We start from the raw sequence: 13,644 nt of genomic DNA on the forward strand, positions 1-13,644 counted from the left end.
GTTTTCCAAAAGGTCTTGTCTTCCCAGGCCCGACCTGAGCCAAATTTGGGCTTAAAAAGTAAAAATGGATGAGACATCAAGGCCACAGACAAGTAGTCATCAATCATCTGATTCCCAGAGTCTCATGGTTCATGTCCTGAGCCTCCTCTGAAAATTCACATAAAAATCCTGATTCCTGGACCCCGGACACGATAATTCACTTGGAATGGGATGTGGCTTAGAAATCTGCATTTTTAACAAATACCCTAAATGAGTCTGATATAGATGGTCCTCAGGCCACACCTGGAGAAACATTGCTCTCCTAAGTCATGTGCTCACGTGATGAGAAGTCACAGTCTGCAAAGTCCATTCCACCTACAGGTCAGTTTTCCCTTCACACCAGAGAATGTTTGCCTCTCTCCTTCATTTTTCAAAGAGTAAACTCATTCTACTTTTCCTCAGTCTCAAGGAGTTAATAGATTAATAATTTGCATAGTACTGCTTAATATTTAATAATACTCTATTACACTGAAGTATGCTGTCATACAGAAAATGTGTTTCTTAATTAACTAAGCTCCACTGAATGCCTGTTATGAATAAGAAGGGGAATATTAAAGATAGATAAGACCACTCCCCAACTCTCAAATGAAGATTTCTAGATTAGCTAGTTCCTGCCTGTCTGTTACTGGGTATGAATTTCCTCAACTAATCTTTAGTGATAAACTACATGGTACATTTGAATGGTTACCATTCTAGAAGGCCAATTAAAATGTACAAGAAGTTTGGTGTTACAGGGCAAGGATTTATCTTTAACCCTTTCTTCTAAGGACATTCTACATCATTTTCTTATTTTTAAGAGATGGTTCTATTTTTTTTTTTTTTTTTTTACTAAAATCCTAAAGAAGAATTTCGCTGGGCATAAAGCATGTCAGGGGAGCTCTTACTGTAAACCAGTTATTTTTTCCTGGCTATCAGATAATATTTCACTAAGATACTATATCTGAGGTCTTATCTAAATTTGGGAGGATGAGACTGCATGTTTCAGAAATGATCTGCCAGCTGTGCTTGTGACAGTGTCATTAAGTTCCTGCAAAAAGCAAGAGGAGGAGGAAGGAAAAAAATAAAAGAAGAGAGGAAGGTCTATGGTAACAACTGAATTTTTAAAAACATCTCCGAAATGCCAGTCATGAAGCTAAGCAGTTTAATAAAATATCTCATGTAATCCTCATGACAGCCAGGAAATACAGGTTCTTTACAGACTGACTTTACAGATGATGAAAACTGAGGCAGAGAGAGATGAAGTAAATTGCCAAGGTCATGTTGCTACTGCTGCTACTGTCATTTAAGTTGTGGCCGACTCTTCGATTCCATGGACTATAGCCCACCAGGCTCCTCTGTCCATGGGATTCTCCAGGCAAGAACACTGGAGTGGATTGCCATTCTCTCCTCCAAGGGATCTTCCTGACCCAGGGATCAAACCCATATCTTTTATATCTCCTGCATTGGCAGGCAGATTGTTTACCACTGGTGCCACCATGTACCTACGAGGGCAAATTAAGATGCAAGCAGAGCTCTGTTTTTGGAGCTCTCAACCACACATGGCAGGAGAACCCATTGGTAGATGGACTTTGCAGTAAAGTGTAATTGGGTAGAGCTGCCCTCTTGGGAGCACAGTTCCACGACTCAGGCAGCATCAGAGCAAACAGCAGAAACTGTACTTGATCAAAAGTTATGATCCACTGTCTAGGGGCTTCTGACAGCCTCAGAAGTCAGGCTGGCTTTAGAAATTCGAGTTCTCTTTCCTCACCAAATCAACCCCTCCTAATTCATATGCTACATATCCTCTGCCTATTGATCAATCCAGTGCATTGAGGAAGGTCAGTTCTAAATTTTCTAATAAAACTATCAGAATGGTTAAAGAGAGCTCTGTGGCTGTCAGAAAAATATCAAAAATCAGCATGATGCCTGAGTTGGCCCTATTGACTCAGACATGATTTTTTTTTTTACAGGGTGAATAATAATTATTTGACTGGTAATTAATGTTATATTATTGTTATTAGGAAGGCCCAAGGTTCAGACATTCTTAATTGCTTGAACTCCTGGGTCTAATTAGTGCAAGCTTTAAAGGGATATGTCAAAAATCACAGAATATGTTTTTATATCAAACATAGAACATGAGGGACATGCCCCTCACTGAAGGTTGCCAGATAGTTCTAAGCACTTAGCACAGGTCTTGTCAGAGAAAGTCCCAGTATATTAATTTACCAAGTTCAGAGTTCCTTATCAAAAGGCTGTGGAGCATAGTGTTTTGCATAATCAAAGTGGCTTATTAATTCATCATCATTTACTTTTTTCATTTATAGTCCAATTCACAGAGACATAGTCATATCAGTTACAAAACATCCTGCAGTATTTAAATACAAATAGCTACAAGACTAAGTATTGTAGACTATGTACACATCAATAACAAGATGATTTTCACAAAATGCTATATAAATGTTGATTATTTACATTACCTGATAAGAAATATGTTGTAGTTTTTTTCCTTGAAGAGTATGTGCATTATGACTCGAAAGAAAATCATCTTCATTTAGATCTATGAAAAGAGGTGTTATATGAAGATTACCAGAAATTACACAATTTAAGAAGTTTAAGTGCAATTGAATACTTATATTTTTCTTTAGTCTATTAAGGCATTATATTGACTAGATCATAAATATTTACTTTCCTAAAGATATGCTGTTCTTATAAGAAACAAGTCAAACTTAAATAGAAATTAAACAAAATATAAATGAAGAATGTCTCTGACCAGTTGTGTCCTTGAGCAAGTCATGAAATTTTTCTGGAACTCAGTTTCCCCCCATCCTATTTTATAAAACAGTAGCATCCAAGCTACTAAACCACTTCTGACTCCAAAATGCTATGATTTCATGGAACTATCACCTCACTTGTTTCTGTTAAACTCAGCTTTCCATCCCTGGCATTTTGAGCTTCATTAGCTTATGTCTTCGCAACATGAATTATTTATGCTAAAATTGTTCTCTGCCTGCTTTGGTAAAAGCTTTGGAATGTGTCATCCATTCGCTTGCAGCTAAATGAAACCTTTTCAAAAGACTAGCATTCCCTTTCAGGCCCTGAACAAGGGGTCCATTTATTTAAATTTGAAATACACCATGTGCTAAAAGAAGACAGGACTTCATGGATCACTTAATCCAAACCTGCTCGTTTACAGATGGGGATACTGAGACCCACAGAAGTCACCCGGCAATCAGTCCAGTGACTTCTTTTATCACTTTTACTCTGTATTACTTCCAGTCACTACTTCAATTTTCTACTGTTTTTCATTCTTGCATTCTTCAGGGGAGGAAGGGACAGGCAAGGCCTATCCTCTATGCAGAAAACAGGAGCAAATTTTTCCCCAAATCCCCGTTATAGCTATGGTTACAAGCTAAGGTAAATTCACAGCTCAGTCTCAGACTTATTTACACCAATAAGTTAATATTTTACATCCAAGTTACCACACCACAGGGTTCCAGAAAACACTGAAATTTTAAAATGAGCTGTTTTTGTGATCTGGCTCTTCGAAGCAAGATCTTCCATCACAGGGTCAGGAAGCTAGAAGCAGAGTCTTTACAGCCTTTTAAGTTTCTGTAGTTGGAAAAAAAAATGTTCTTTCCTCTATTCCTTTATTTCTTTTCATTGCTTTTCTTTTTCAGATCCCTTTAACCTGAATTTTGGAGAGCTCCCTCTATAATTTTTCTTCTGGGTGCAGGAAAAGAAAGTGAGGTGGACTCCTGTACTCTTGAATCTGGAAGCGTGTGAGTGAGAAAGGTGCACACTGGATTTACCTCCCTTATATACAGTGTGAGGCAGTAAATGAATGACTCAGACACTACTGTGGGGCGAGAACACTAAGCCCCACTGAACTCATGGAAGAGGCAGGGTCGCAGTGGGCTTGAAGAAGGGAGGCAGTCTGGAAACACAGAAGAAAAGTATAAGTTACAGACACAACAGCAATGCTGTCAACACTAACCTGTAGTGTGGAATAAGAGCAACAGGCTTAATTAAAAGTAGAAACTGAGATAGGTCACGTCAGAAGGCAATTATGGATACTGTACGGGAGGAGGTGAGGCTGGGTGGGTGAAGAAGGCCAAATGGTAATGGGCCTTGCGTGCTAGGCAGAGAAATGTGGACATAACCCCCTAGACCAATGTTGCAGATATAAATACCTACGGAAGGCAAATAAGTACTTTAACTAAATGAAGTGAATTTTGACAAGGAGACATGTGGAGATCTTTGGTGAGGCGAAAGTCCACCATTGCTAACGGGCAGCCATTGTTCTGAGCTCTCTCAACTGAAATCACCTCAGATGTTGGACCCAGGATGGACGATTTGCCCCTCATGTTTTTCAAGAAAGTATAAACATATGAATTTTCAGGTGAAATTTCCTGATTTTGAAAATGTTGTCTGACCTAAACAAACTTTTTCTTTTTTTTGTATCAACATTTTCTTTTTTTTTTTTTTGCTCTTATGTGCATTTATTATTATTATTTTTTAATATTTTGTTTCTCATGTGTTCCCCATCCTGAACCCTCCTCCCTCCTCCCTCCCCATACCATCCCTCTGGGTTGTCCCAGTGCACCAGCCCCAAGCATCCAGCATCGTGCATTGAACCTGGACTGGCATCTCGTTTCATACATGACATTTCATATGTTTCAATGCCATTCTCCCAAATCTTCCCACCCTCTCCCTCTCCCACAGAGTCCATAAGCCTGTTCTATATGTCAGTGTCTCTTTTGCTGTCTCGTATACAGGGTTATCGTTACCATCTTTCTAAATTCCATATATATGCGTTAGTATACTGTATTGGTGTTTTTCCTTCTGGCTTACTTCACTCTGTATAATAGGCTCCAGTTTCATCCACCTCATTAGAACTGATTCAAATGTATTCTTTTTAATGGCTGAGTAATACTCCATTGTGTATATGTACCATAGCTTTCTTATCCATTCATCTGCTGATGGACATCAAGATCATTTTCTTTTTTTTTTAATTTTATTTTATTTTTAAACTTTACATAATTGTATTAGTTTTGCCAAATATCAAAATGAATCCACCACAGGTATACATGTGTTCCGCATCCTGAACCCTCCTCCCTCCTCCCTCCCCATACCATCCCTCTGGGTCATCCCAGTGCACTAGCCCCAAGCATCCAGTATTTATTTGTAAAGCTAGCCATGTGTAGCCTCAGCTTAAAAATTAGGAGAATTTGAGGGTTTTGAACTAAGAAAGGGACACCGGGACAATGGCATTTTATGAAGGGTAGCTATTTGTTTTGTAATCTTATACATTCTATGTATTTGTTATCTCCTGTATGTTGCATCTGTGCATGCTAAGTCGCTTCAGTCATGTCTGACTCTTTGGGACCCTATGGACTGCAGGCCGCCAGGCTCCTCTGTTCTTGGGATTTTCCTGGCTAGAATACGGGAATGGGTTGCCATGCCCTTCTCCAGGGGATCTTCCTGCCCCAGGGAAGGAAATGACATCTCTTTTGTCTCCTGCACTGGCAGGTGTATTCTTTACCACTAGTGCCACCTAGGAAGCCCTAACTTCCAACTGTTACCCTACCAAAAAAAAAAAAAATTATAAAGATAAGAGCAGTTTGGTCCTAACTATCAACAAAGGCAATAACTGAATAAGGTAATATGCAAGTTACAGTTTCCAAAGACAGCCACAACAATATGTTGTTCTGCAGTGTGACCTTGGCATGCCTCCACCAAGAAACATAATTTAATTCTCCTATTAACTTGAACTGGCCATAATGATCTGTTTGTCAGAGGAGAATGTAGACCTCCAAGTCTGGGTCAGAAGAAGCTGGCAGCTTCTACCTGGATCTTCTGTGATGCTCACTCTCCAGACACTTCCTTGTGTGATATGTGAAGCTCCCTCTGATGTCTCTCCCTCTTGAGACCCAGCCTTTAGCCTGGGAGAAGCTCGAGCTACATGGAGAGGCCACATATTGGCTCTCAGGTGATAGTCCCAGCTGAGCCCAATCTGCAGTTATCCCAAACAGGCACCCAACACGTAAGTGAAGAAACCTTTAGATGATTCTGGCCATCAGACATGTAAGTCCCCCTCAAGTAGCCATGTATGGATGTGAGAGATGGAACAAAAAGAAGGCTGAGCACTGAAAAATTGATGTCTTCCAATTGCAGTGCTGGAGAAGACTTGAGAATCCATTGGACAGCAAGGAGATCAAACCAGTCAATTCTAAAGGAAATCAACCCTGAATATTCACTGGAAGGAATGGTGCTGAAACGCCAATCCTTTGACTTCCTAATGAGAAGAGCCAACTCATCGGAAAAGACCCTGATGCTGGGAAAGATTGAGGGCAGGAGAAGAAGGAGGTGACAGAGGATGAGATGGTTGGATGGCGTCATCAACTCAATGGACATAAGTTTGAGCAAACTCTGGGAGATGGTGAAGGACAGGGAAGCCTAGCATGCTGCAGTCCATGGGGTCACCAAGAGTCAGACATGACTGAGGGACTGAACAACAGCAGCGACAGTCATTTAAGTTTTCCTAAAAGAAGCCTCAGATGTCGTGAAGTGCTGCTGCTGCTACTGCTGCGTCACTTCAGTCGTGTCGGACTCTGTGCGACCCCACAGACGGCAGCCCACCAGGCTTCCCGTCCCTAGGATTCTCCAGGCAAGAACACTGGAGTGGGTTGCCATTTCCTTCTCTAATGCATGAAAGTGAAAAGTGAAAGTGAAGTCGCTCAGTCGTGTCTGACTCTTCGCAACCCCATGGACTGCAGCCTACAAGGCTCCTCCGTCCATGGGATTTTCTAGGCAAAAGTACTGGAGTGGGGTGCCATTGCCTTCTCCACAAAGTGCTAGTTTGACTGAATCCCTGACTTGCAAAATCTATGAGTCTAATGAAATTTTGCTTTATGTCATTAAGGTTTGGGTTGGTTGGTTTGTAGCAGTAGATTATCTGCACATGCATGGACTACATCAGCGGGTCACAAATGACAGTATACTTAAGAATGTATCTTTCAGCATAAACATTCACATTCCAACTACCCTTCAAATGCAGATGCAGGAAAAAAAAGGGATTTGGTTAAAAAATCAATATCTCTACTCAGCTTCAGAGAAGGCAATGGCACCCCACTCCAATACTCTTGCCTGGAAAATCCCATGGATGGAGGAGCCTGATGGGCTATAGTCCATGGGGTCGATAAGAGTCGGACACGACTGAGCGACTTCACTTTCACTTTTCACTTTCATGCATTGGGGAAGGAAATGGCAACCTACTCCAGTGTTCTTGCCTGGACAATCCCAGGGATGGGGGAGCCTGGTGGGCTTCCGTCTATGGGGTCGCACAGAGTCGGACACGACTGAAGTGACTTAGTAGTAGCAGCTACTCAGCTTCTAGGTGATTCTAACGGAAATTAGACTTCTGACCATAGGTAACTCTAATCCTAGTAAGAACTCTCCTGAAGAATGGAAGGGGTTTCAAGATTCTTTTGTACAAAACACTAAATCTTATTATGTTCACATTCAATTCAGATAGATGTCCTTAAAATTAAGAGACTGATTTGGCAGGAAACCTTTCCTCTGGAAGTTTATTCATACATAGCACACAGACAGAGATTCAGGTGTGAAATCAGGCTTCTTTCTGTCATTCCTCACATAGTCCAGTCTAACCTGAGTTAAATCACATGCTCTTGGGAAATAATATCTCAATCAAATTGTGGTTCCTGAAAATTACATAGAATGGTAAATACACTTGTGACTATATACATTTACTATCTTAAAAATGAGGGTAACATGCCAATAAAGAAGAAGACTTAATAAGATCCAGAGAAGTTCAGCCAAAATATTTATATGCTTGCTCAGAAGAGGCTGGCCAAATAATGATACTGACTACAATTCAGGAAGGAATATTTCAAACAAATGGCAATTCCACTGTTAAACTGGAAGGTCCTAATGTCTCTACCAATGGGATTTTTATAATGAATCTCATCAAAATCATATGTAAAAAGGATTCATTTTAAAAATAATTTTGCAGTAGTATGAGTGGAGTTAATTCTCCTTTCATTACTAACCGTATTTCCTGAGTGTATCCAGCTTCTTACAAACTGTACAAAAATATACCATTTTTTTAAACATATTTTCTGTTTCATTCATGGTATAGTCTACCACATCACACTGTTTGAAAAAAATCTCTGAATCTGCAAATATGTTTTGTTTCTTTTATCTTTTTTAAAAATTTGGCTTTGTTTTTGTTCTTTGTACTTTCTGGTACACAATAATGAAAGCTCTCTTCTTAAAAAATGTCTTTACTTAAATCATAATTTAAAAAAAAAATCATAATTTGATCTTGGGTAAATTCCAATGCATAGATTTCAAAAAGTCAATTCTTTTCAGGCTTTTTCCCCCATAAAATTAAGGCCAAAATATATTTAAATTTTTAAAAAATCGATCTTAATTTACTAAAATGAATATTACTAATATTCTGCCTGTTTTGAGTGCTGAAAATAAAAAAAAAATTAATTTCCCTTAATTAATTGGCAAGTTATGCCAATCTTTCAGTTGTAACGTCCTGAGCATTCAGTTTAACCCACATGTATTTTGCAGATGTTGTCTCAGTAGCACGTATGCAGATTGAGATAAAAGTATTCCTAGAAGAAGGAAATGGATCACATCAATGGAAATGCTTCCAGCTCTTAACTTATTGTGATAAATTTTTGTCTTAACCAACATAACACAGTCATATTTTTGGGTTATGTGAATATCTTTATGGATTAAAATACCAGGCACAAATCCTTAGCTTAATATTAATATAACCTGTGGAAGTGTATTTTGTCAGGACTCCAGAGGACTAAATTTTTGCTGTTAATATAACTTGTGTCATGTGGAAACATCATTTTGTAATTGAAATTGAGAGAAATGGAACTTTTTTGGTTCTTGGAGTTTATAATATATTATTTATGTTAACATCACTCTTACAATTTCCCTACATACTTTCTTCTGTTTTATTGAAAGATGATTTTTACAATTTCATCTTTAGTGTTCAATAAAATCATGGGCTGTGGATATTGGCAATGATGTACCTACCTGTCTTCATCTCAGTAAACCTCACAGACTGCCTATCCTCAGGCCCAATAAACCACTCTTAAGTAATTATTCAATTAACAGCAAAAAATAGTGTTTAAAGTGAGAAAGAAATATTATAGGTTGATATGTAGGGCACTAATTGCTTAGAAATATTCTGAGCCTTCCAAAGGAAGCTACTACACCCATAAAATTCAAGTCCACACTTGTGGCTCATCCTTCCCTACTAAATTTCTCCCTTCAATTTACAATGGCACCAACAGCGTTGGTCTCAGGCCTAGCATTAATCCCTAGGCGATGTCCTATGACTCAGCTGGTACTGCTGAAATGTCAACTGAACTTCTTAGGCACATTCGTGAATGCGTGTGTGCATGTGTGCGTGCACAGACAGATTGAACACAGGAGCACTTAAGAATCTGAGAAATATCAAAGTGGAAAAGTCTGTAAAAGCGTTCCTTTTTGTTTTCTGACAAAATGATCACTAATCAGAAAACACCTCACCTTTGGCCAAGATATTTTGCTGCTTTGTCAATATAACTGTAATAGAATTACTTACCTATGACTGCTAATTTTATTTTTTAACTTTACAATATTGTATTGGTTTTGCCATGTATCAACATGAATATGCCTCAGGTATACATGTGTTTCCCATCCTGAACCCTCCTCCCTCCTCCCTCCCCATACCATCCCTCTGGGTGGTCCCAGTGCACCAGCCCCAAGCATCCAGTATCCTGCATCGAACCTGGACTGGCAACTCATTTCATATTTGATATTATACATGTTTCAATGCCATTCTCCCAAATCATCCCACCCTCTCCCTCTCCCACAGAGTCCAAAAGACTGTTCTATAAATTTAAAACAAACACCACAACATTTTACAGAAAGGAAGTTTAAGAAAATAGAACATTTGAAGAAGTTTATGGAAAAATTTATAACAAAAATATTCTATAATATAGTTATAACTTCTTTATTCATAGGTTGATGTGGAATAATCTAAAAGTAACATGCTTATTACAGAGATGGATGAATGAATGGATGGGTGGATGAAAGTTTAATTAACTAACCTAGGTGTGAATGAATATCACTAACATTCATGAGGTAAAGACAGAATTTAATCAAACACAATATAAGTAAAACATTGCCTATCTTATAATTTTTAAAAAATGTCTAATATAATCCCCAAATGTTTCACTTGTTTATTTATTTATAATGGAGAAATCTGTAAGTATTGAAATTAAGCTCAAAACTATTCAGTAGAACATTATTCAATCTTGGATAAAATTGAAGCAGTTCAAAGGAAAATGATTATTTTCATAAATGATTACTTTGTAAATCTATGAGCTCCTTCACAGCACTCAAAAGGCAAAATTTGAACAATCATACTATGTAACTCCTAACTATAAAAATATTTGTCCCCAAATATTAAAATATCTTTTAAAATTAAATTTAAAATTCAAATTAAATTTAAAAATACAAATAGTTAAATAATCAATAACTAATATGAGCAATTATTTATTGTTCCAGTAACACTGAAGGAAAATACCAAGGATATTAATTTTTTATGTTATTGTCCATCTTTGTGAACTCTTAAGACTTTCTGTTTTATTCATAACCTTTCCAAAGTTAAGTAATTTTAATTATGAAATCATTTATTATTAATAAAGTTTTTTACACCTGGCTGCTAATTTGCTCTTCTTAAGACTTTTTTTAAATAAAATGACATAGTTTTGCATTAATAGTCAAGGGTATTTCTCTTAAATATTTAAAGAAAATCTAAAAATCACAAAGGTTAATATATTAATGTTATTTTTATAAGGTTTTTCTATGTGCTGAGTTTTAATATATTTTTGCATTATTTTAGACATTAAAGGATTTCAAATTTTTTGTAACTGATTCTTTGCTTCAACTGGGAACTTAATTAAATTATACTTTCCTTCTGCATGTCTGTCCACTTACACACACAAGTATACATTCTATTAATAATATACAAATTCTATTCTTTTAGTTTTTCCTTCTTAAGTAGACTATAATGCAATGCTTATTTTAATGAAGAAAGATGTAAATTTTTCTTACTTGCCCTTTATACTACTTTGGGAAAATGCAAAGTCAGCGGGAACTAAATTTAGCAATTACCTTTCAGCTGACAGAGTCTTCTCATGTGGGAGTCATTCTCAGATTTGCTGGGTTCCTGCCAAATTGTGTCATTCACAGTTTTTCCCTCTAAAGTAAAGCAGAAGATTGGTTAGAAGTCACAGTAACATCTGTCCAGTAAGTGTAGGAAATTCGATATCAAAACAAATTGAACACACAGGGGTAGCATGGTAAGTAATATGTTGAGAAAGCATCGTGGTCCATTCTGGAGAGTTCTGGTCCCTCATGAATACAACCAACGTTCTGTGGGCTCCCCCCTTTTTTTTTCCTATGAACTAAATAAGGACCTACACGTAGATGGTAGAAGGTTGCTACTGAAATACTCTTGAAAACTTTTGATTACATTATTCTTGGAGTATTTTTCTTGAATTAATAACCATTTATTTTTTATATATCAAAGTAGCTCCATCCTCCACATTCTTCATTCTTTTTAACAAAATGGTTAAGGAAGTATATCGAGAGAACATTGAGCTATTTCAAGAAACTCTAAGACCCTTGACTGGGAGAACAATTTCTTCTAAGTGTTAGCTTTGTTCTCCCAACACCTGGAGCAGGGTCTAAACATGCTGTAAAGAACTGAACTGCACCAGAATGAAGAACTGGAAGCCCTTCTAGTGAATGTCGCTCAGTCGTGTCTGACTCTTTGCGACCCCATGGACTCTGCAGTCCATGGAATTCTCCAGCCAGAATGCTGGAGTGGGTAGCCATTCCCTTCTCCATGGGATTTTCCCAACCCAGGGATTGAACCCAGATCTTCTGCATTGCAGGAGGATTCTTTACCATCTGAGCCACCAGGGAAGCCCAAGAATACTAGAGTGGGTAGCCTAACCTTTCTTCATGGAATCTTCCCAACCCAGGAGTCCAACTGAGGTTTCCTGCATTGCAGGCAGATTCTTTACCAGCTGAGCTACCAGGGAAGCCTGGAAGCCCTTCTAACCTGCTTACAAAGACTAATCATCCCACATGTTGTACCACATCATTGATAAAGCAAAGTTTAAATAATGCAACCAAAGTATTACACAAACTCAGCAGGCTGGGCTGGTTTTTATTAGAGTGTAATTGCTATACAATGTTGTGCTTGTTTCTGCTGTACGATGAAGTGAATCAGCTATACGTATACACATATTCTGTCCCTCTTGGGCCTCCCTACTGCCCCACCCACATCCCACCCATCTAAGCTCTCTGCATTCTACAGCAGTTTCCCACTAGGTATCTATTTTACATGTGGCAGTATATACAGATAGGTCAATGCTACTCTGCCAATTCTTCCCACTCTCTCCATCCCCTGTGCTGTGTCCACAAGTCAGTTCTCCTGCTGTGCTGTTTTTAAAGTCACTATTTCCTTTGATATTTGACTACAGAGAAGGCAGGTGATCATCAAAAACTGTGTTATAGAGTCTTGTGAGCACAAACTGAAAACACTATGACAATGGCATATATAAATGGAAAACAAAAGTTGGCTTGCTTCCTTTCATTTCAGGCCATACACTATTCAAATCAGAGCCGACATTCAAAATATTTAGCAACTACTGCTCACAGGGCCTTGACAAGTGAGACAGAACTCAGCTCCTGTGGATATTACCACTGGTGGAAGCTCAGACCCTATTAAAATGCAGATGTCCTTAGTAGATGCATCCATAGATGATCACCACTTTGGTCTGAGCGCTTTTCATACCCTATCCAGGAAACTGGCTTTCAAAAGAGGAAGACTGGGGTTTGAGTATCCAACTCCTAAGCCCCGCTGGGAAGAAAGTGTGCCCACCACTCTGAAAAACTCCATAAAAAAATGAATTATTGAGTGAATAATCCAGTTGTCTTGTCACTACAGATGTTTTATAACTAGTGACCCCCTATCATCTAAATGGCAAAGAGAAGCATCATCTATTAACTTTCTAAAAATAATTAGATTTTTACTTCAGAATCTGCCTGCAATGCAGGAGTCCCAGGAGACTCAGGTTCAATCCCTGGGTTGGGAAGATCACCTGGATGAGGGCCTGGCAACCCACTGCAATATTCTTGACTGGAGAATCCCATGGACAGAGGAGCCTGGTGGGCTACAGTCCATAGGGTCACAAAGAATTGGACAAGCCTGAAGCGACTTAGCATGCACTAGAATTAAAATACACATCAAACCAATTGCTTCTGTTATTACTATGTATACTATAGCCACAAAAACTGAAGAAAATCGCTGGTACTTGAGATGCTATGATAAGTCTTTTATAATTCAACCATTGTTTATTTCATTCCTAAATTCCTAGCTATGAAAATATAGCTAAGAGATCATCTTGACTATGGGCCCTCCAAGCTAAAGTTGGGAAACTGGAAGGTAATCAGCCAATAAAAGGTTTTGTTTTTTTTTTTTTTTTTAGTATAAAAGGAAATAATTCTGAATAAGCC

General features: G+C 38.2%; 1 protein-coding gene across 6 annotated transcripts in view; it reads right to left on the reverse strand.

Annotated features, from left to right (window-relative positions):
* Positions 1–13,644, reverse strand: part of SAMSN1 (SAM domain, SH3 domain and nuclear localization signals 1) — a 179,711-nt gene that overhangs the window by 117,666 nt on the left and 48,401 nt on the right. For all 6 annotated transcript variants that reach the window (XM_086411797.1, XM_086411776.1, XM_086411765.1 and 3 more), the window contains 2 exons: positions 11,230–11,316; positions 2,496–2,575 (listed from right to left, as the gene is read on the reverse strand). In XM_086411797.1, coding sequence (XP_086267923.1) covers positions 2,496–2,575; positions 11,230–11,316 — 167 coding nt within the window. The remainder of the gene's footprint in view (positions 1–2,495; positions 2,576–11,229; positions 11,317–13,644) is intronic.

This window comes from Bos grunniens, chromosome 1 (assembly GCF_055505025.1).
Source record: "Bos grunniens cultivar Pamir isolate PY7600 chromosome 1, Bosgru_T2T1.0, whole genome shotgun sequence".
In the NCBI taxonomy this organism is placed as follows: Eukaryota; Metazoa; Chordata; class Mammalia; order Artiodactyla; family Bovidae; genus Bos; species Bos grunniens.